The sequence below is a fragment of the Salminus brasiliensis genome, chromosome 19 (assembly GCF_030463535.1).
Source record: "Salminus brasiliensis chromosome 19, fSalBra1.hap2, whole genome shotgun sequence".
In the NCBI taxonomy this organism is placed as follows: Eukaryota; Metazoa; Chordata; class Actinopteri; order Characiformes; family Bryconidae; genus Salminus; species Salminus brasiliensis.
The window spans coordinates 4,864,310-4,889,147 of NC_132896.1; the positions used below are offsets into that span (position 1 = coordinate 4,864,310).

The 24,838-nt window shown below is 43.2% G+C and overlaps 1 protein-coding gene across 1 annotated transcript; it reads left to right on the top strand.

The window, feature by feature from the left end:
• The first annotated feature begins 15,074 nt into the window (after nt 1-15,074).
• Nucleotides 15,075-21,597, top strand: olfml1 (olfactomedin-like 1). The gene is made up of 3 exons (XM_072663422.1): nt 15,075-15,354; nt 16,562-16,850; nt 18,431-21,597. Exons 1-3 carry the CDS (start codon nt 15,229-15,231, stop codon nt 19,216-19,218), a joined length of 1,203 nt encoding a protein of 400 aa, XP_072519523.1. The 5' UTR covers nt 15,075-15,228; the 3' UTR covers nt 19,219-21,597.
• Nucleotides 21,598-24,838: the final 3,241 nt, after the last annotated feature.

Consider the following 24,838-nt stretch of genomic DNA (forward strand, 5'->3'; position numbering starts at 1 on the left):
TCTCTTTAGCAAGCTACCTGCACAATATGCCGAAAGGATTGGATTAAAAGCAATGCTAGACTAGATCCGGCTAGGCTATGCTATGCTATGCTAATGTGAGCCATCTCAGTTATGTAAACCAGCCAATAAAAGCATTAAACAAAAGCCCACAATAAACGGAAAATCATTCTAAACGGTATTTCATTCTGAGGCAACATAACAGGGTGGTAAACATTAAATAGGCTTATAATAAAGACATATGAGCATTTTTCACCCAAACCACAGTCCTACATTTACTACTTATACACCAAACAACAGCTTAAATACTAAATCAATGCATTTTATGGCACCTTTAAGCCTTTCCACCACTGCTAATCTCTCCATTATAATCCTTTATACATTTCCAGCCCTTGTTTTTGTTTCCTATGAGAATGTGCCTAGCTGCACTGTACATGAGACGAACTCCACCAAAGCCGAGGGAGCTCCAACATGCAAATCTGGGACCTTCAGGAGCCAGCACTTTTGGAACTAATGAAGGCTATGATGCTGCACCGTGCGCACTAACCTTCTCTGATGTGTGTTAGTGACGCTGGTGCCGATATACAGCATGAATATTCAGACGCCAGTGAAAGAGGAGAAAGTGGAGCGTTTGCTTTCCTACCGTGCCCCAAGGTACCAGACAGGAAGCTTCGGCTGTGATTAATTTTCTCTCTCAAATACTGTGTGAGCTCGGAGGGAAGGATCTAAGCTTTCTGTTCTCGCAGTGTGTTCTTTACGACGAGACAGGACGGAACGAGCTCCGAACACGACTGTTCAAACAAGCAGACACAACAACAAGCAGGTTGATTAAGAGATCCGAAATGAGACTGAGCAGTACACTGCTCACTACACTGCAGTGGGATGTCTGTAGGGCCAAATGAAAGGAATACTTGCTGGGCCTTCTTGTATTAAATGATAAAACCGCTTTAAAACAACGGCATTCCCTTTTTTTCCTCATATATGGTGAATTCTGATGCATGTACCCTATATAAACCTTGCATCTCCATTTTTGATGTTTTCCACTTTTTGACATAATCTGAATCTGGCTGTCGTCCCTTACATTGTGTCAAAATGTCATGCTTAACGGACCAATAGAAACGCTCCAAAATGACTAGGGAATATGCTTCTTTACATTGACTTCCATTGAAAGTTAAGAAGGTTTTTTCCTTCTCCTGTGAAGTTGCCATTTTGGAGACAATACACATTACCTGGCACCACATTTGTGGTAAGCATACACTGTACGTCCAAAAGTTTGTGGACACCCCTTCTAATAAATAAAAGCATTCAGCTAATTTAAGTTGCACCCATTGCTGACACAAATGTGCAAATGCACACACACATAGCTTGTCTAGTTCTTGAAAAGAAGTGCTGCCAGTGGAATAGGACTCTCTGAAGCAGATATACTCTAACCTATTCTCATCATGCCAGGCGTGGGCTAGAGGGGTATAAAGCCCCCCAGCATTGAGCTGTGGAGCAGTGGAAGAACTGAGTCCTCTCTGGAATGATGGATGCTGCACCATTCAATACTTTTGAGATGAGCTGAGGATTTGAGGATGATGAGGTGGGGTGGTGGTGATCATCATCCAACATCCTGACCTCACTAACACTCTTGTCACTGAATGCAATCAAACGCTCACAGCAATGCAAATCCAAAATCTAGTAGAAAGCCTTCTGTCTTCTTCCCTGGACAGTAGGGACAGTTACTCCAACAAAAGCAGGATAAACTCTTTAATACCCTTGAAGAGAAAATGAATGAGCAGGTGTCCCAATACTTTTGTCAATATCGTTTTTGGTATTATATCATGACTCCTAAGGGTAAATAGACCACATACTCGACTCACACATGCTCAGACAGGATGAGAAACACAAGCATCCATCTGCAGAAGCTTTCCGCTCTCTGCAGAATAGCTGAGGCCTAGTTTACATCTGTCTGAGGATGTCTTAGAGAGAATGCACACATCAGCAACGGCATTGCCATCAACATACCGCTGAGGGCCTATGCAGATCACAGCCTCCTGGATCTTATAAAGGGAGGCATGCTGGGTGTATAGCTATTTGAGGAAATTCTCAGATTTGGGCTCAGATCTGAGCGTGCCGAGAATAGGAGCCAAACTACAAGGTCAGCATGATGGTAATGCTGTAAAAACAGCAACTCCTCAATGCGCCCTCACTGAACCCATTTAATGTTATGATTGTTATTTGTCAACTTCATATTTATCTGCTTCTCTAATGTCATATTCCAATTAAAAGTGGAGAACGTTTGATTAATTCACAAAGCGTGCGAGCTGTTTCCTATTAATGAAAAAGCTATGCGCTGAAATTACAACATTATCAGCACCGAGGACATTTGCACTGAAATAATGATGCAAGCAGAGAGACATGAGAGTCGCAAAGCATGCATGGCTCATATGAACTCTACAAAAACTCATTAATAATGCTGGTTGGAAAAAGAAGGAGAAGATCATGATGATGAGGAATGTAAATATATCATTTAAATATTTAAATTATATACATATAAACAGTATAACATACTGCAATATCTGGAATACATATACGCTATATGGACAAAAGTATTGGGACACCTTCTCATTCTTTTTTTCTCCTCAAATCAAGGGTATTAAAAAGAGTAACTGTCTCTACTGTCCAGGGAAGAAGGCTTTCTGATAGATTTTGGAGGAGCATTGCTGTGAGGATTTGATTGCAATCAACAGTAAGAGTGTGTTATTGAGGATGTTGGATGATGATCCCCAACCCATTTAGTCCCTGACTCCCCAACTCATTCCAAAAGTATTGGATGTAGCAGCAACCGTCATTCCAGAGAACACAGCTCAATGCTGCTGGAGGGGGGCTGGTTTATAACCGCCTAGCTCACACCTGGCATTAGGCAGCATGGTGCCAACAGGTTCCTGTTTAGTCCTATTCTATTGGCAGTACTTCTCTACGTGGTCTAAACAAGCATTCGCAAATCTGTGGCAGCAGTGGGTGCAACTTAAAGTTACTGAATGCATTAATTAGAAGGGGTGTCCATAAACTTTTTTTTTTAATGGCTAATTTCAAACTCTGTTTAGTCTATTATTAACAAATCATAAACATGTATCAGTGGTGCATGATCAATTACACAATCGTCTGGTGATGTACATGTATTTGACCCTACTGGGTTTGTCACTGTGCTGTCTCTTTGTAAGGCATATGCACACACACAGTTTTACTTCAGCTTTAATGTCTGTAAATGTGCTTCTAGGGAGGTATCACCATCAGCATGTGTGTATCACCATGGAAGAACATTCTACAGACCTGTTAGATAAACCCAACACTTGAGAATAGCATCACTCGCTCTGAAATCCATGGTCGGGAGTCTATAGTAGACTCCAAGATAAGGTGGCTTAGAATAGGGATTGTCCTAGAGAGCACTGTGGCTCGGAACAACTGTGGCTAAGTGGCTACAAAGCATGAAAATAGGCCTAGCACCAAGTCACCCACAGAAACAGGTGATCCACAACAGTTATGGCCATTGAGGGCACCCCAAGATCCCTGTCCATATAAAGTGTCATTTTCAGGTCAAGGCTAAACTGACCATGTCATGTCAGCCAGGCATTAGTGATGCTACCATGCCTGCTCTGGATCACAGAAGTCATCTTCAACTGCTGAGTCAAGCTCAGACTCTGCCCTGCTGCAAGTGCTGTGTCTCCTGCACTGAAATGACCGGCTTGGCCCAGATCACCACCACAGATCTTCCCAGCATGTCCATTTCTGAAGGCCTGCCCAGCTCCACACAGCCCTAGCCGCCTGATTCTCGCTGTGTATCCCTTGGATGTCACAGTCTGTGCTGGCCAACATGAGTGGCCTGGTGTCCAGAGCTGAAGCCAAGCCTTGTTCCAAATGGGCTACATCCTGCTGTCCTCCGAGAGCCCTTGGAAAGCCAAACAGTCTGGAACTGTCCATGCAAATGTCCATTCCCAGCCAGTGTTGATATTATATTGTGAAATATTACCAATGAAGTGGGTACTGCACCAATATTGGGTTTTAATATGTGGTTTATTTATTCATTGGCAGTAAACATGGTGTGTAATGTGGTGTTTATTATCACGGCATGCTCAGAATATTAATTTGAAAGCATGGCATAGCCTACAGAATAACACATTTTTACATCCAGTCTGGCAGATCGCTAACAGGCTCTTCTAGCAACATCCAGTGTGGAACAGTGCCATTAGTCCTTCACTAACACTTAGAAAATCTCACAGAGATGCTGATGGGACTGGTGGTTAGAACACTTGGTTATTTATGACAGGGTTGTGGGTTCAGTACCTGGGTTCGCCAAGCTGCCACTTCTGGGCCTTTGAGCAAGGCCCTTAACCCACTGTGCTCCTTGGCTGCCTAAGTAATGGCTACCAACCTCTCTGGGTACATATGGTTGCTGTATGACTGTGTGTTTGCTCACTAGTGTGTATGTGTGTGTGTGTGTATGTGTTCACTGTCCAAATGGGCTTATAATTCCATCTGTGTCCAACACTAATGGTGAATGTGGTTGTCCTTGTCTTTGTCTAATGGATATTAGCTCTATTGTAACCGCCACAGCAGATCTGACCAGTCAAGGCATGGACAATACAAGACCTCTGAAGGTGTCCTGTGGTATCTGGCACCAAGATGTTAGCAGCAGCTCCTTTAAGTCCTGTACATGGGTGGGACCTCAATGACCCTGTAATGAGCTTTTGGTGTCCATCCAAGACCCTGTCACCTTTTCACCAGATGAAAGTGCTGGACCACTTTTGGTAGGTACTGACCAATGCATAACAGAAAACCCCCATAAGACCTGCCTGATGTTTTGGAGAGGTTCTGAACCAGTCGTCTAGCCGTCACAGTTTGGTTCTTGTCAGTGTGTCTTAGATTCTTACGCTTGACCCTTTTTCCTGCTTTAAACGACACATTGACTTCAAGAACTGACTGTTCACTTGCTGCCTGAAGATAATCAATGTTTTTCCCTTTACCTGGTATTAATGTTATGGCTTATCTGTGTTTATTGGGCCATTCATCTTGAAATGCTGACACAATGTAGAACCAGATTTGGAAGCATACGGTCATATGGGTCTACCAGCAGTGGCAGAAATCCCACTCAGAAGTGTGGCTGAAAGATGAAACCACCAATTTCTGAAAGAACACTCCAAAAGGAACTGCAGACCATCAACATATGGAGCAGAGTGGCACTCAAGAGGCCAGAGGGACGAGAACGTCCTGTAGGCTGGGATTTCTGCCACTGCTGGTAGACCTGTATGACCGTAAGCTTCCACATACCTGCAGATTCAGCTGCTTCCTTCACACTATGGCCTTTGGCAGTCACTCCTTTCAGCCAATCATTAACTGTATCTGCTTTGCGACCCATTTTCCACAAATCCAACAAGACCCTCACTGCTCTGCTCCACCTGCAGGAGCCTGAAGTTACTACCACCTTAAATACGCAAGGTGGAGCTTATTAAATAAATGAAAGGTGTTTTCCCTGACACTGATTATTATTTCTTCCATAACACCCTCTGTTGTTGCTCATCTCACAAAACCTTGCTTTTCCGTTCACGGGGGGGTATGGTACCCCCTCAAATCCTCTGTCAAATCAAATTCTACTTACTACAATATACAAATGTACACAAACACACCCACACAGACAATAGATACATCTAAATAAACCATAAACCAGATTTACCTTCTCTATGGAAGTAAAGGATGACGATCTAACGTGAATCCTAAACAGCAGCTTCATTGTTACAGTGACGAGAGCTCTGTTTAGTATGCTTTCACACAAAAGTGTGCCAAGCAACCCTAAAAAACAAAGATGTGAGGGCAAATATGCAAATGTGTCAGCGTTCCGAGGAGAATACTGGAGACCACGAATGGCCTAAATTGATGGAGATGCCTGTCTTCCTCCGCCAGAGGATGCAGATCCCGAGCCTAGAGCACAGCACTTCATATTCATGCTTTCCTGAGGATTGAGAAAGTTACACAAGTCATTATTTCCAGTCACTTCATTTCAGCAGAATGCATCGATATCCACATCCCTCTGTGTGAGGGCCCGCCATTAGATAGAGCGACTCTCTGATGGAGGCAGAGTTAGAGAGAAGTGGAGAAGGCCATCACATCACAAGGAATTAGCATCAAGTTTTAAAAACGCTCCCATTCCCAGGCCTCATGTGGGCTCAGACGGCATGATACTGGGACTCACTTACATCATCGGTGTGTTTTAATACGGCAGCTACGAGCGCACTGGCTGAGGCCTATAAAAGCTTCACACTGAGGAGGAAACTGAACACTGCAGACAGCATGAGCACAGTCCTGACACGGGAACACACAGTGAAAATGCGATGTCACGGTTCACTTATGAAGAGTCCTGCTGGGATCCTAGGGCCTTTGCATCATGCTCTGCTGTATGGTACAGTGGACAGGCGAGTGTACAGTAGGCTCATGTAGGACAGTGGCTCAGGGACCGAGGTTGACATAACGAATGTATGTATCTTCCGACTGTATTGTTCACTTAAGCACTTGCCAAGACTTTGTCAGTACTTTTTAATTGGTCCAGCATCATTTGTATCTATAAAACTTTTTGTTTCTCAGATAGCATTGGTCACATTGGTCAACTGGCCAACATTGGTCAACATTGGTCACATTAAAGAGTTTAATTGGCCAACCTTTATTGCAAAATTTGTCCACAGGCCCAAATAGGGACTTCCGCCTCGTTTACGTTCATGTGTTTGGTTCAGTGAGTTGATTCATGTTCATTTGGTTCATGACTTACACCTGGGACTGGGGGGTATTTAAGAAGCCTCGCCACTGCCATTCGGTGCCAAGAATCGTATCATTTGGGACCTTGAGGTTCCCCGAGAGGTTCCCTGCACTGTTAGAGGTGTGTTGAGGCCAGCTTCTGCTCGGTGTTCTCATTCTGGAGCAGGTCACCCTGCTAGCCATTTGGTCTGGCCTAGCACACCATGACAATTGAAAAGGTTTTCAGTGGTCACCCATCATTGGTCACAGTAAAGTTATTCATTGGTGGGTCATCATTGGTCACTTTAATACTTTTAATTTGACAACTGCGCGTCACATTGATAAACCATCAGTGGTCACAGTTAAGTTTTTTATTGGTCAATCATCATTGGTCACAGTTGTTCTCCATTGGTCAGCCATCATTGGTAACTACAGTGGTTCTCATTTTTTGGTCACTTCATCTATCATAGGTCAAAGTAAAGCTTTTCTTTGGTCAGTTCAATATTTCTCATTTGTCAGCAAGTAGCTCTTCATTGCTCAGCCATCACTGGTCATGACAAAATGGTCCAACTCCACCCACCGCTGGTGCAGAAATTGGGCATTAACGGTACATTTGATTGAAACATTTTCCAGTGTGAAAGAACTACTTGGACAAAAGTGTCTGGTCCACAGGAAGTGCCTGATTTGAGGCACAGGGGCTGGTTTTAATGGGAAAGAGCTCTTTGGTTCATTGTATTTTGAGGCTGGTTTTGGCTGTACAGTGACTGAATTAGGCCACGGACATCGCTACACTATTTACAGCTGAGCTGCCACTTCCTGTTAGCAGTGAGTGTAGAGTGTCCTGCGTAAACAGTCTCAGGCTCATCATGGGGTCAACGGCTCAGCTTTGCAGCTCTACATGAAAAATAAGGAAAGTCTGATGATGTCTGATGCCAAATTAAACATGTAAACACCACCATTCCAGTACATCAAATGGCCAAATGTTTGTAGACACCCCTTCTAACAGATGCATTCAGCTACATTGAGTTGTACCCATTGCTGACACAGATGTGCAAATGCACACACACAGCTTGTCTACTCACTGTAGAGAAGTACTGCCAATAGAATAGGACTCTCTGGCACAAATAAACAGGAACCTATTGCCATGTGTGGCCTAGAGGGGTGTAAAGCCCCCTTAGCATTGAGCATTAAATGAAAGCAGCTCATCCAGTACTTTTGTAATGAGTTTGGGAGTTAGAGATGAGGTGTTGGTCATCATCCAACATCCAGACCTCACAAACATTCTCGTCACTGACTGCAATCAAATCCTCAAAGCCTTCCATGGAGAGTAGAGACGGTTACTCCAATAAGAGCAGGTGTCCCAAAACTTTTGTCTATATAGTGTAATTTTACAATATAAAAAGACAAGGACAACCACAATTTGTGTTGAAAACAGACAGAATTTGACCTCCACCTATAACCCATCCATGCAGAGAGCACACATGCCCAGAGTGATGGGCAGCCCACCACTGCCCACCACATGATTGTGGTAGCTCACTTAGTAACGTGTCATCCCAACAACACAGCAGCGCCTGGGTTCAATCCCTGTTCTAGGTGTGCACCACATTACAATAATTCTATAGGGGAAGTCGTGGCCAGAAAGTTGTCGGTTCAAACCCTACCGGCAGGGAAGTGAAGGCTGCCTCCTCCCTCAGTCTATGGCTGATGTGCCTTTGAGTATGGCAACTAACCCCCAACTGCTCCCCAGGCTCCGGGTGTGTGTGTGCTCACTGCCCCTAGTCCACTAGTGTGTGTGTTCACTACCATAGATCTCACAAATACTTGCACCTTTACTGTGGAACACAGGAAGCAAAGTAGAGCCTCGCTTAAGGTTTTCGACAGTGGCAGCTCAGCAAGCCTGGGTATTGAACCCACAACCCTGCCATCAATAACCTAGCATTCTAACCACTGAGCCACCACTGCCCACAAACTGAGATTTGGTTGCATAATGCAAATTACCACATACAATATTTTAAGTGTGCAATCCAAATTAGACTGAATAATTTAGTCCCTTCTGAAATGGTAATGTGGAAAAGACAGCACACGTGTAATTTGTGCTGACATTCGCAACCAGAGAACAGTGCTGTCAAGAGACTGTTTCTTTTGGATGCACTTCACAGCCTAGATTGTGTTTTTTTTTGTTGGTGGGGGGTTGTTTTTCTTCTTTGGGACTGGGCTGGTTTTGCAGTGTGCTACCCTCTACTGGTCAGAATTTCTAAAATAAACATCAATACCAAAGCCTGCTCTCCCGAGAATGAACTATCTGGGTGAAGAGTACAGCCTAGAAACCTAGAAACCTAAAACCCTAAAACTTACTGCTTCAGGACCAGTTTAATGAAACCCTCTCCCACATTCAGTGCAATGCATAAAGATCACGCCCATGAAGCTTTTTCCTCTGCCGGGTTTACTTGTCCTACAAAGCACAGGGAGTGTAGCTATGTGATTGCTCTGTAACACAAGTACTTGGTTCTAGACCACTAGGTTAATGGTTCAATACCCAGGTCTGCTAAGCTGCCACTTTAGGGCCCTTTAGCAAAGCACTGAACTCTGCCTGCTCCAGGGACACCATAGTATGGCTTATCTGATTCTTAAAAATCAAGGTGCTTCAAATAGGTCTTCAGGTTATGGTCTAGAAGAACCACTTTTGGTTCCATAAAGAACCATTTTTGTAATGAAGGTTGCCCAACCCTGTTCTAGGGCATTGCTTACTTATGAGGATGAATAATTGGGCACAAAGCAGTAGAATGGGCCCCATCATTACAACCCAGCTTAATCTTACATTTGTCCCATCTAGGCCTCATATGCAGTGTACAGCCCAGTTGGGGCCCATGTTCAATTCCTCCTGATCACTGCACCTGGTGGGCATCTGTATGTGGGACCAGTGTGGAACCTGGGGACTAAACTTTCTGGTCCTCAGCTGGGCTACCCATACAGGCCCCACATGCATATGTTAGGTGGGTTTGCCCAGCCAATTCACCTATTGTGCATTTTTAAGAGGTGGGAGGACAACGGAACATGGCATACACCAAACATCAAACTCCTCAGACACAGATCCTGGAGCAGACCTGTGCAGCACACACACTGTATCAGTGTGATATTGTGATGTTAAATTTCTGATCACAGGCCCTGCTTCCACTCATCAGTACTCCTCAAAGTGTTTTTTCTGCATTTCTGAGGCTTTCTGGCTTCTTCTAAATTTCCCCAGCTTTTATTTACCAACACAGCAGGATTTCCAAGGAGACATGTGAGCTGATTCCAGAATCTCCACTTGGTCTTCCTGTCTGCTTAAAGCTGGTGCCAGTTTCAATCTTCCTGTGTTTCTGCTCTTCTGCCATCCACACCGGTTCGACCACCTTGGAGCCACCTTCACATGCCTCTGGCCATCTCCAGCTGTGCCAAAGCTACACCTGTATGCCTCTTTCACCCTCTTGATCATACATAAGCCTCAGCTGGATGTCAGGGAGACTTTATCGAACCGTCCATCATCGCTAACCTTTCTGGATTGTTTGGGTCTGTTTTGGCTGACCCCAGGTGCGTTTCTAGACTACTTGTTGTACCGGGGCACACACAGAACCTCTGCTTGCCTAATAATATCACTAGTTATTATTATTATTATATTATATATTATTAATAATAATAATAGTAGTAATAGTAATAATAACAACAACAACAACAATAATAATCATATGTAATATTTTATTCTGTATTATATACAAATATATTACATATTTATTATTATTATTAATCATAATAATTAGTGTTATTATTAGGTAGGCAGAAGTTCTGTGTTTATTTTACTATGTTAAATGTGTTATACTGTATATGTTTTTTATTATAGTATTATTATTATTATTATTATTATTATTGTGAATCATAATAATGAGTGTTATTATTAGGTAAGAAGAGGTTCTGTGTTTATTTTACTATGTTATATGTGTTATACTGTATATGTTTTTATTATAGTATTTTTTATTATACATTTAATATTACTGTCACACAAATATTAAATATTTGTTGTTACCACCTGTCCACTAGACCCTGTTCCATCCCCTCTGTTCCAAACAATCGCTCCAAACCTCCTTCCTTTCATCTCCTTTGTCATAAACAGCTCTTTGTTGTCAGGTCATGTACCATCCGCCTTCAAGTCTGCCAGAGTTGTGCCTATCCTAAAGAAACCAACTCTGGACAACTTGGACATCGGCAATTACAGACCTATCTCTCTTCTCTCTTTCCTCTCAAAGATTCTCGAACGTTCCGTCTACAACCAACTGTCTCTCTTTCTCACTCTGAACAATCTTCAGGACCCTAACCAGTCTGGCTTCAAAGCAGCTCACTCTACTGAAACTGCTCTCATTGCAGTTACAGAGAAGCTCCATGCAGCTAAAGCTGCCAGACTGTCCTCGGTTCTGATCCTTCTTGACCTCTCCGCAGCTTTTGACACAGTGGACCACAAGATCCTCCTGTCTATCCTTGCCGGCCTTGGAATTACTGGCTCTGCATGGCAATGGTTTGCATCATACCTGCAGGGACGCTCATACCAGGTAACGTGGCAGGGCGACACGTCCGCTCCTTGTAGTCTCTCCACTGGTGTTCCACAAGGCTCGGTTCTTGGTCCTCTTCTTTTCTCACTCTACACTTGCTCTCTTGGTAAAGTGATATCCTCCCATGGGACACTCAACTCATGCTCTCTTTCCCACCGTCTGACACACAGGTTTCTGCCCACATCTCAGCAGGCCTCGCCGACGTCTCTTCTTGGATCACGGCTCACCACATCAAACTCAACCCCAGCAAGACGGAGCTGGTTGCTCGTCACTTCAAGACTTGACTATTGCAACTCTCTTCTGGCTGGTCTTCCTCTGCGCACCATCAGGCCCCTGCAACTCATCCAGAATGCAGCGGCATTGGTCGTCTTCAATGTCCCTAAATTCAGCCATGTCACTCCACTGCTGCATTCTCTTCACTGGCTTCCTGTAGCTGCCCGCATCAGATTCAAAACCCTGACCCTGGCCTACAAAGCCAAGAACGGGCCAGCCTCTCCGTACTTGATGGCAATGGTCAAAATCCGATCCGCACCTAGAGCCCTTCCAGCTTCAAGTACGGCTCGGCTCGACCCGCCATCCCTCGAAATCCGCGGAAGACAAGCGTCCAGGCTCTTTTCTGTCCTGGCACCAAAGTGGTGGAACGAGCTTCCGCTGGGTGTCCGAACGGCCGAGTCGCTCGCTGTCTTTAAATGCAGAATGAAGACCCACCTCTTCCGAGAGTACTTGGACGATTACAGTACTATGGTCACCTTTTTGTCTTGTGTTTAGTAATGTCTAAAGCTTAGAGGTATCCTTTAAATTATTGGTTTATTCTAACTAGCTAAGGCTTTTCTTGGGTAAATAGCAAAGCACTTTTGTAAGTCACTCTGGATAAGAGCGTCTGCTAAATGCCATAAATGTAAATGTAATGTAAATAAATGTAAAAGGGTCCAGTGATGCAGATGGTTGAACCCCACTTTTACTAAACTTTAATTACAGCTACTCATTCATAAACATTCTGTACCTGCCCTCATACTATACTCAGTTCCTTCCCTGAGTTCACGCTACCATGTCCTCACAGCAATCATAGATTTTTATCTGTAGAAACTCTGATCATCCTTTGTCTTCCCTGGTTAATCTGAACGCTCCTGCTCATTGATTATGGTCGTTGGTGACGCCCGGAGGAGGATGGATTCTTCTTTTGAGTTTTGCTGTACAAATAAACTTGAATTGAATATGTCACTTCTTTTAAGATGTACCCTTGTGTATTCTCTACCCTGTGTTGTCTTACTTCAATGATTTTGAGAAGGTCGTTGTTGTTATGATTAAAAAAAAAAATAATAAAAGAAAAGAAAAGAAAAGACAAAAGTGAATTTCTGGCTGTCTGTTGCCTCAGTCGATATGCAGACCTGGCTCCTGATGGCTCTACACATGTAGGAAGAATAGCTTTTTGACTATCAGTCTACCAAGAGCCTTGGATGAGAGAAACAGGCTTATATTGAGTCCCTGTGCTTTATTTCTGTGTGGAATTTCTGTGTGAGGGTTTGATGCTTATATGATGTTTAATATGCTATATTTGCATGTTGTATGTTGCATATTTGCATAAAATGTTTCATTAAAATAAAAAATAAAAAGAGTGTAATGTAGTATATATTACAGGAAACACTGTTAACCTTTCAAACTGTATAATTCACTCCCCACTTCATACAGGTAATATATACTCTAATAATCTGCAGCTGTTTTTAATGTATTGTTTTTGTGATGTCACAAAAATGAATGCATTTACAGACATCCACAAATTCATGGTAGAGAAGCTTAGAGGTGCTCCAGCCAGGACTGACTTTTGAATACGCCACACATCCAACATCCAAATCACATCATAACCAATCAGATTAGTTGTCATTTACACATTAAAACATGTACAGCCTTAAAGCAGCAGTATGTAGCAATTTGACCCTAAAACAGCAGCTTCAGAATCATGTTGATGCTCCACTGACTGAACAAGGAGAATAGCGCCTACAGGCCGAAACACTGCTACTGGAACTTTTGGCGAAGCTGCAGGACACCTCTCGCCAGAACTGAGTAAAGCTGTGTAACCAGAGTCGTATGAGTATAAAACCCTGTAAAATGAATCTACCACCTCAGTCCACATGCTTCTCTACCTTCAGATGCTGCTTCCTCATCCCTCAGCTTATGTACATCTGTCCATAAGGGGGAGCTCAAGGCATTTGTATTGGATTTGTATTTACAGCAGTGGAGTAAAAGTGAATTACACTCCACAACTGTAGGAGGAGCCCAGGAGCAAAAAAATAAAAATTAAAAATAGAAATTTTCACATAATGCTGCTTTAAAGGCACAGAAACAGAGGGTGCATCCCAATTGCACACTACAGTAATTACTGATACTTACTGCTTTTTGAGTATGCAGTATGCATAAAAAATCTGCATACTATTGATATCAGAATATTTTATAATATTTTAGAATTGTTTTAAATGATTTTAGAATAATGTAGAATATTTTGAGGGTGGAACATGGAGGATAACGATGCAAGTGTGGCAGCACTGGCAGATGGAGATCTTGCACCACTTCCTGTTAGTACAAAACTGGGTAGTACGTTAATTTTGTTTACTAAACTCGCCAAACTCTCACTATTAAGATTAGTATGTAGTAACTTGTAGTACTAGTGCGTAGAAGGCAATTGGGACACAGCCATACTGTTTAATTCTAAGGGATGAAGAGAGGAAATTGTGTAAATGTGAATTATGTGTAAAATGATTTTGGCTTCATAAACCTACACAAGAATAAGTATTAAAATAAAAAGTGATAAAAAAAAGCTTTAGTATTTTTAGTGTGATGTAAAGAACTTAAATAAATTATAAAACGGTTTTTAAATCCTAATTTTCCCAGATTATTAATATATTTATTATTACTCAATAGCACTTTCCCCCATCACAGTTAATGCTCTGGACACTGGGAGTCACCTCCTCTTTTTAAAATGCCGCTGATGCAACGTCACCAAGCAACTGACGAGCTTGGAGGAAAGCTCTGGATGCCCAGCTCTGCTGCATCGAGTAGCAGATGCTCTGAAGTGATGTGAGGAGAGAGTGAAAGAGAGAGGGAGATCTACCCACCCAGAGAGAGCAAGGCCAATTATGCTCTCTCAGGCTCCGGCTGCTGATGGTTATGGAAGAATTAGAACCAGCGATCCTGAGGCCATAGTGGCAGCTGGACCACTCAGAACCCCCTCTGCTAACTCCACTGGCAGATTCCTGGCTTAATATAACCACTCTTGTTTTTATGAATGGCTGATTTTAACGTGTGGTGTCAATCCTTGTAGTAAAGGCTGCAGGTATAAGCAGGCCTGCATGTAATTTTAGAAACACTGTTCGATGGGAGTATCTGTGTGAGTGTGTGGCCAAAGCAAGGAGTGTGATGTAAGAGACAGCCTGACCGGATTCCCAGAAAGTCTCTCTGTCTATGTTCATTTCCAGCCCAAATTCCTCCTGCTTGATTTCCAGCCCCCACACCTTAGTGATATTTGAGCCTTTTACTTTTGCTGCTCCTCAAAAGAAAGAGTTGTTTTCGGTTGGAAAACCCGGCAGATGCATGATCCTAACGCTATTTAATGCATAATGTGATCTGTGGCTATGATACGCTGCTGCATGGCGACGTGTCAGAACATCTGGAGATCATTAGAACTCCAAACACAACAGCAGCCTGTGAGGACCTGCCTCTGAAGATCATTGGGGCCAAGTATCAGAAACTGCATTGCGTGGAATAACAAACAACCAGATGCCTTCGGAATTTCACCAGACTCCATTTGTACCAGACTGTGCTTGGACGGGACAGGACGTCTTGTAATTATTAGAGCTTTTGAAAGTGATTGGGGTAAAAAAAAGAGGTCTAGATGCTCGGGATGTTTTTGAAAATCTTACCCCTGCTGTTTTTGCCCCTGGGCACTGGACAAGCTCAAAGAACGACCCAGGACGTGTTCATGATGCAATACTTTCAGAGACGACTGCAGGAGCTGGAGGTAAGAGATTCAGACACATCTTAAGAACGTCTGAGGAGCTTCTCGTTACTCTGCCAAAGCCTTTGATTCAGATTTTCAGTGGGTTTGAGTCTGTAGCTAAATTTACTCCACCTTGAGTTCGGAATCCAGTTACTTAACAGGAGAAAATGTTTGCTTTGGGATTCAAGTCAAAATCGTCCACTTTATTAGAAACCCTTACCCTCATAGTTCTTCATACAGGCTACTTCATGATGTCCACCTGCCTTATACACTGATTGGCCATAACATTAATACCACCTGTCTAATATTAAAGGATAAATGAGACTTGATTGTCATTTGCATCACATGTGGTACATGGGGTGGAACGAAGTTGTGATCTCAAGGTCTCACTTACACCCAAAGAGCAGTTCTTAAATAAATAAATTAATAGAATATAAAATGGGTAGACATAAATAGGAAAAGGGGAAAAGTAGAGAAATTTAAAAAGCAGGAACATTATAAAGTGTCTAAGTGCCCTTGCAAAGTGTCAGTGGACTGTGGTATCTGGCAGCAGATACTGTGAGTCCTGTAAGAAGGGAGGTGGGATCTACATGGATCACAGCCGTCGGCTTACTGCTGGTACTTTCTTGGAGCACTTTTGGTACTTTAGGTACTGACCACTGCATACCAAGAATTACCCCCTCCCCCCGTACCTTCCTGATGTTTTGAAGATAATCAACCTGTCAGTGGTGTTAATGTTATGGCTGATCAGTGTATGTCCACTACATAGGTCTACAATTACATACTGCTGTACTTGCAAACCACAGATTGCATCATTAGCCAGTTTCCGGACCCAGGGCTGCTGCTGTCTACTTGTTATTTGGGTGATGGACCATTCTTGGTGGGGCTTGTATGAGCGGTACTGCTGGGGTTTTACACCTGGCAGTGTCTCTGCTGGATTCAAAGTTGGGCCACCATTCAAAATGGTAACCAGTCAAGAGCAGATCTGTGGTCAGAACCTGGCAACCAATGACGGGCTAGAACAGTGGTTCCCAACCCCTGGACCTGAAAGACTGCATGCCCATTTTAAGGGGCCAGGGTTAGGAACCACTGGGCTAGAGGAGGGCTTGAACAGTCTTTAACTGTACACCAGCTCTACAAGGTAGGGGTTTCTAATAAATTGGCCAGTGAGTGTATACAGCTGTAGCTGAACTTTTCTGACCTTCATTGCTTCCTCCACCTGAGACAGGAACGCCTTATTAGATGCGACCAGGATCTCCAGACAGTCAACCACAAGATGTACGACGTGTCCGCTGAGATGCGGGGTCAGCTTCGCAGCGTAAACACGCTAAAGTCAGAGATCCAAGGTCACGTGGACAATCTGGCTTTACGAGTGGACCGCGTGGAGAGAGACGTGGAGTATCTTCAGAACAAAATCCCTGACTCATCAGACGTGGACATAGCAGAGTCCGTGCTGGAGCAGCAGGTGAAAGAAGCCAAGGAGAAGAAGAAGAAAGCTGTGATCACGCAGGACAAAGGTAAACAGTGTTAAGCTAATACCCTGCTCTCCATTCAGGCCCTCGGCTCCTCCTGCAAATCGGATGAAGGACTTAATCAATGTGCTGTGAAGGTTTGGCACAGGAGCATAATTAGGGGATAATGTACACTGTGTGGCCAAAAGTATTTGGACACCCCTTCTACTTCTTCTTACTAAATTTAGCTACTTCAAGGAGCACACAGAGCTTGCATATTCTCCGTAGAAATGCATTGCCGATACTATGTCCTATGTCTAAGTTCTGGAGCAGCCACACATGAGCTTTAGGTGGCCATGTCCAAAGCTAAGCATCAGCTAGAGGGGTATAAATGCCAATTGGGTTGAGCTGGAGAGGTCTTTGTGACCCAGAGCTAATCATTTAACATCAGTACCTGACCTCACTGATGTTCTCTTGTGACTGAATGCAGTCAAATCCTCACAGCAATGTTCCAGCGTGTAGTGTAAAGCCTTTCCAGCAGAGTGGGGACTGTCAACGCAGCAAAGGGGGAGGCAAACTCCTTATTAATGTCTTAGGTTTCAGAAGACATATTAGATGAGCAAGTGTCTGCAAACTTTTGGACATTTCAAGTATCGGGCAGATGAATTCATTAAGGGGTATTTCTGGCCTTACATCATTATATGGACAAAAGTATTGGGACACCTGCTCACTTATTGTTTCTTCTAAAATCAAAGGTATTAAGTTCATCCTGCTTTTGTTGGAGTAGCTGTCAGAATTTGACTGCATTCAGCAACAACAGCGTTAGTGAGGTCAGGATGTTGGATGATGATCACCATCCCAACCCACCTCATCATCCCCAACTCTCCAACTGATCCAAAAAGTTTTGGATAAAGCACCATCATTGCATCATTTCTGAGAACACAGTTCTTTTACAGCTCCACAGCTCAATGCTGGGGGACTTTATACCCCTCTACCCCACACCTGGCATTAGGCAGCATGGCGCCAGTAGGCTTGTGTTTATTTATCTCCCCCAGAGAGTCCTATTCTATTGCCAGTACTTCTCAACAGGGACTAGAGACTCTGTGTCAGCAATGGGTGCAATTTAAAGTAGCTGAATGCATTCATTAGAAGGGGTGTCCATAAATATTTGGACCTATAGTGTATCATCTTGCTGACAGCATGCCAATACATCACAGTCAATTGTATTTGTATATGCATCAGGTGGCCAGACTCTGCAGCACTGCATGAGGAAGCAAGTGAGCATGTTTACAACACATTTAGTGATGTATAATCTTTCGCTTTAGTCAGATTGGCCCTTTAAGATGCATTAGGGAAATCAAAATAATATTATTATGAAAATATGAAAGCATAGCCGGTGCTGCAAACAGCAAAAGCATCGGCTTACGGACCATTAGAACTGCTTTAAGTGAATTATTCAAATATTAGTGTGTTTGATTTGTGCACAACTCCATCGTAATTGCATTTCAAGCTTCTATCATTTCCCTTCCGTTACAATAAAGGCAGATTGAATAAGACCTTCTGCTCCTCATAACGGAGAATACCTTTGATCAGCAGTTCAGTCCTTTAAATGAGCTCCTCCTGATTTGAATTTCATGTTCGCTCAGACTGCAGCACTCAGCTCTCCAGCATCAAGTCCCAGAAAATCGTCAAGAAAGCTGGCGACCTGACTGGCTCCTGGATGAAGGACCCCACCAAAGGCTCCTCGAGGATCTACTTCTTCAGCGGCTCCAGGAACAGCACACTGTTGGAGTTTGTCTCTTTGAAGGCCTTCACTGACACCAACTGGACCAGGAAGGCCGAGGCCATCCTGCTGCCTTTGCCCTGGCAGGGGACGGGCCACGTGGTCTACGGCGGCTTCATCTACTACCACCACGCCGACACGCAAAACGAAGTGCTGAAGGTACACCTGCTCAACCGCACCGTGGCTGACCGCATGCTGCTGCCCGGTGCTGGGCGCATGCCAGTCTATGGGCTCTCCCCTCACACTCTGCTGGACCTGGCCGTGGACGAGATGGGTCTGTGGGCCATCCACGCAGACCCAGACTTTGGGGGCAACCTGGTGGTCACCAAGCTGGACTCCAGCAGCTTGGCTGTGGAACACACTTGGGACACCAGCTGCAAAAGCCACGATGCTGAGGGGGCCTTCATAATCTGCGGCACGATGTACGTGGTCTACAACTCACACTCTGGTGGGCGTTCCAGCATTAAGTGCTTGTTTGACATCCATGATACGCTCTTGACTGAGGAGATGCCAGTGATTTTCTTCCCGAAGCGCTACGCCAGCCATTCGGGCATGCACTACCACCCCAAAGAGAAGCAAGTCTACGCCTGGGACGATGGCTACCAGACCATCTACAAGCTGGACACCAAGAGAAAAGTACAAGCCACCTAAAGAAGCCGGAACTGCTCGGTTAGCCTGGAGCTACGCGGCTAATGTAGCTAATGTAGCTAACAATATTATTAGCATTGGGTTAAACTGCATGTCTAAATCATCACACACTTACTTGCTTGAAACTGTATGACAGGCTGAGACTCATATGGCTCCCTATTCCCTACATTATTCTTATAAATGTTAGTGAGGTCAGGATGTTGGACGATCACCACCCAACCTCATCTCCAACTCCCCAACTCATCCCAAAACTACAGCACCATCCATCATTCCAGAGAACACAGTTCTTCCACTGCTTCACAGCTCAATACAGGGGGGCTGTATACCCCGCTAGCCCACGGTGTACATTGCACAGCGAAATGTGTCCTCCGCATTTAACCCGTCTGTGGTAGTGAACACACACTCACACACACTAGTGAACTAGGGCCAGTGATTACACACACACCCAGAGCGGTGGGCAGCCAACTCCAGCGCCCGGGGAGCAGAGAGGGTAAAGGGCCTTGCTCAAGGGCCCAACAGTGGCTGAATGCATTCATTAGAAGAGGTGTCCACAAACCTTTGGACATTTACTGTATTATTTTGTAGTCTCTAGAACCTCAATGGCCCTGATAAAGAGCAATTTGGCAATGTGAGGCCACAGTCAGCCATGTTTTTACGGACCCCAGTGCACTTTCTAGGGAGTAGGGGGCCATATGAGCCGTATCTGTAAACTGGACAGAAGTACAGTATGTCACACAGCTAAAAACAACAGCATTTTTATCCACTTATTAGACACTACCAAAACTACACAAGCAAGTGTACTGGATATTACAGCTCAGCTCGTTTTGAGGTGTGATGATTTAGGCATGGAGTTTGCGTGGCGCTAATCAGCGGCCTTTAGCTGCCATTACTTGTTAGCTACATTAGCCTCACAGCTCCAGCTCTAGTCGACTGCATTTGGTATGAGCTGGAAATCGTGTAGATTTATTTTTTGCTAACCTATTACTTTATAACCAGCGTCGCTTAGTCATGCTTAGTCATGCTAATGAACTGCATTAGGTTTATCAAAGCAGGGAGGACGCTGCTGCTGCACCCGAAACGGATGCTAAATCTGCTCTTCCTGTAGAACATCATGTAAGTGTTTTTAGGAAACGCGAGGGTGTAAACACTTTCAGAATACACCAGCACATTTAGCAGTTGGCCCCCTGACAATGGGACGTCCCTAACATCGGCCACTAATCCCACTAATCGTCCACTAATTTCCGCTTTGTCTCTTTGCCTATGGCTTGAATGAAATTCAGAAATCGTCTCGTCTTAGGGAGGCATTTAAACTTTATACTAAAAAAAAAACACTTCTGGAAACAATATTTAAACCACGCTGTAATCTTGCGCATCTAGGCCGAAAATCGTGCACCATGTGGAAGTGGACGATATTGGGGACAGCCGTTGTTGGGGGACTAACTGCTAGACCATTCATTGTTAATTGTGTTTCAGTTCCCACAACTTGTTTTTCTTGTTTTCTCCAGAAAACAAGTTAATTGGTTGAAATTAGAAACATCATTTTCTCAAGATAACAAACGTTTTCTTGAGAAAATGAATATAAGTTTTGATCACGAGAAAAACAAGAAGTTACTTTGTCGACCACAACTAATATTTGTTTACTCACGAAAAATACCTGCTCCTCTACCTGTGTTACCTGTATACAGGCAGGAGGGTGGTGCAGTGTAGATTAGCCTACAGACACCTGCTCCTCTAACTGTCATAGCTATATATAATATCTGTTATACAGTAAGCCAGAAAGCTCAGGATGTCATAAGGCCGGTGGATGAAAACAGTCAAGGCTAGCGACCCAAAGTCACACACTTGCTGCCATATCTATGCTAGCTAAACATGCTAACTCGGTGCTAGTGTTAGCCTGCCAGCCAGCTAGGAGTGGGGAGGTCGAGGGTAGCAGCACCATCGGCACTGTTGCCACCTGATTCTGTCTTGTCCACCATGCTAAAAGGGTCAAAGGTGACCTCAGCTCATCATCTCAGAATTTCTCCACTAGAAATTACAACTTGCAGGGGTGTGCATGTGCGACTTCAAGGTCGAGAACTCGTATTGACCATAAATCTGATCTGATAAAGCAGAAGCCGTGTTCTTTCAGGGCTGAAGTTCATCTATTATAATAATATCACCATGAACAGTAAAGCAATCCGACCTCAGGCCAGCATGGGAAGACCCTTCTCAAATCTGTTGCTCTGTCTTTTTCTGCCCTCTGCTGGTCAGTCAGCGCCAGTGCTGGGAACAGGGCACTTATTAAGTTAATAATAATCATTAATAATTCAACTTGTGGAAAGTGGGGAAGTGTTTTGTTGTGAGACACTAGAGGATATTAGCAATAAAGAGCATTAAAAATTATTTATAGGTGTAGTATGATTTCTCTCTCTCTCTCTCTCTCTCTCTCTCTCTTTATGTAAATGAGTTAATCAAAGCTCAGCAGCTAAGAAAGAAAAAAATCACCTTCATTAGTTACTTAGTTTGTTTGCTTCTAGGTTGTAACTTCTGACCAACGCATGACATTCATTACAGATGGCAGGAAGTGCTCAGCAGGCTGCTGTACTGTAATCAAACACCAGGTGGCGCTGTTGAAAAGCTGTTCAGGCTCTCTGCTCGGCTCACCAGCGCTTGACATTCAGTACACGACTAAAACCTCCTCTATAAAACACAGGGTCTAACTTTATTAGTAGGTTTGGATTATTAAAATCATTACAGTTATAATAATGCAAGTCTGCCCAATTGCAGGCCAATTAATACATTACAAAACTATTAAAATAATATAAAATTAAAATAAGAAAGCAGCTTAAACATCAGGTTTTGTAACTTAACTATTACATCAATATTTTAAAAATATTTTTAAAATATTTTTAAAATATTTAAAATGCATTATTGCAACAATAAAGCTGTTTTAAAGTGGTGTATCATTTAATTTGTAAAACAATATCCCAAAACATTATAAAAAAAAGTATTACGATAATAAAACAGCATTACAAATCTGTTTTTGTAGCTTAATTATTACTACAAGATTACAAAATGATCAATATTATAATTACGATTACAAAGCAGCAACAAAACATCAGGTTTTGTTACTTAGTTATTATTACAAAAATATTTTTTCATTATTGTCACGATAATAAAGCAGCTTTTAAAACTATTTGTCACTTAATTTTTAAAAGAATATTGCAAGAAATTATTTGAAACATTAGTACGATCATAAAGCAGCATTTACATGTTTTTGTAACTTAATCAATAAAACAATATTACAAAAAATATTTAAAATTCATTATTACAGAAGCAATTATTACGGTAATAAAGCAGCTTTTTATCATTAAATTATTAAAATAATGTTACAAAACTGATTAAACATTATCATTACGATAACAAAGCAGCTTTTAAAGCAGTATGTCATTTAATTATTAAAATTATATTACAAAATGTATAATAATGTTAATATGGTAAGCTTTTAACTTAATTATCACAATATTACATAAATAATTTTTTATATTATTTTATTTCTCTATTACAATATTAATCATCTTTTTTACTCAACACTTTATTTATTATTTTATTCACTACATTGCAGTAAAAAGCATCTTTCAGTATTTTTGTAATTACACTCGCTCCGCCACGCCCCTCAGGAGTCACCGCCACGCCCCCTCAGTCACGTGGAAAAGAGACACAAAAAACTGAAGCGAGAGCGCGCGCTGTCACAGTGTGTGTGTACAGCTGCGGAGCTGCAGGAGATGAGCAGGTAGGTCTCTGTTTCACTGGAGCTCAGCTCTGTCCATCACTGAGACTGAGCCTCAGCAGTGAGCTGGACTGGACCCAGGCTGGACTGGACTTACGGGTTTAGCTCAGTCCTGTAGCTCAGCATTAACTGTACCCTCTTCTGCTCATCTGCACGTGAGCTTTTCCTATTTGCATGCTTGTTTGGGCGCCTACTGCTACAGATTTGCATGGTGCTGTGAGTCTGTGCAGTGTACACCAACTGTACTGCCTGTGTGGTTCTTTGTCTGTTTGGTGCACTGTATGAGTGTGTGTGTGTGTGTGTGTGTGTGTAGAGAGAGAGAGAGAGAGCACTGCTGCTATAATATAAAAAAGTATAATAATGTAAAGTGGCATTCAGGGTGGTCTGGTGTGAAGTGCTACTTTTAGAGAAACATGCTGAGTCAGAGAATTGCTCATAGTGGTGTTGAATTTCTGACAGTCTGAGGAGCTGAGGAGCTTCTTTCCGCTGTTGTTTTCTATAGTTTAGAGAGGGTTTGTGGACTAGATCAGATTTTTAAAGCATGTGCCATCTTCACAGGTGCTGTGAGTGTAGAGGGCTGAGTAAATAAGGGGATAAGTAGAACAGTTATGTAGAGAAACGTCTTCATCAAAACGTCTTCCTTTGTTTTTGATTGCACGACTGAGCAAGCCCACCACTCCACACCAGTAAGAGTCCTTGGGAAAGACTCCTAACTCTACATTCCCCTACCTGTGTACCTGAATAAGAACATCACTCAGATGCCATAACTGTAAATAAGTGTCTGATCCAGGCATATTTGAATGGATCGGGTATCGGCTATTTTAATCCCAGTCCAGTTCTGAGTCTTTGTTTTAACCACGGTGTTCAGAGCGCCATCCGGTGTCCACAAGGCGCCATTAACAGACTTCACTGCCTTCACGACTTCACGGCTGTTTGTGTTCTCTGTCCTGAGACTAAGGTTAGGTCCAGACTCTCAGGCCAAATCCGAATGTGATGCGATGATACTTCGGTTTGTACAGACGCGACTCAGTCTGGACGTTCTGGACGCTCAAATCGGATTTTAAAGTGTGTTTGGCGCCACCTGTAACAGGTAGAGCCGGCAGAGCACCAGGATATATCACTGCCCAGCCGGCTGCAGCAGCAGCAGTGCGGACCTTCTCAGAAGGTAATTAAAGGAGTTGAGGTTCTGCAGTGTGGAGCTATTTTACAGTGGAACCTAAAAAAACAGACCATAATATCTGACCCTTTATATAAAACTCTCACTGAAATGCTCTGTTTTACCAGCGGGAGAACCGGACAACCGCTCGCCTTTCTCTGTTTATACACCAGAGAACCGAGTGGAGGCTAACGCTAATGCTAATACACACACACACACACACACACACACACATACACAGACACACACACCTATGCTATAGAAACCCCAATAACACACAGCACATTCACCCACTATAGACCAGTTATTACACACTAGTAGACCAACAACCACAGATACCGGTCCATCACAAGTACTTGAAGTGATTGGACTGCAGTGTTGTAAAGGAGCTGGGAGCTGATTGGTCAGGGAGGAGAGTCAGACTGGATTAGATAAGATAATTAAACACTATAAAACATCATTTTAAGAAAAGTCTCGACTAAACTACATCAGTCAGTCCAGAAAGTCTGATTATAGAAACTGATACTGAAAATAAAGGATTTTACTGATCTGATTAATCAGCAGCTCGTCTGATCTGAACTATGGGGCTGGATTATATAGTTATACACACACGAAGATCAGATCGGACCGGATCGGATCTGATGGGCTGATACTCTGCATTAAGAGACCTGAATCAGATTGTGTGGCAAAATGACCTA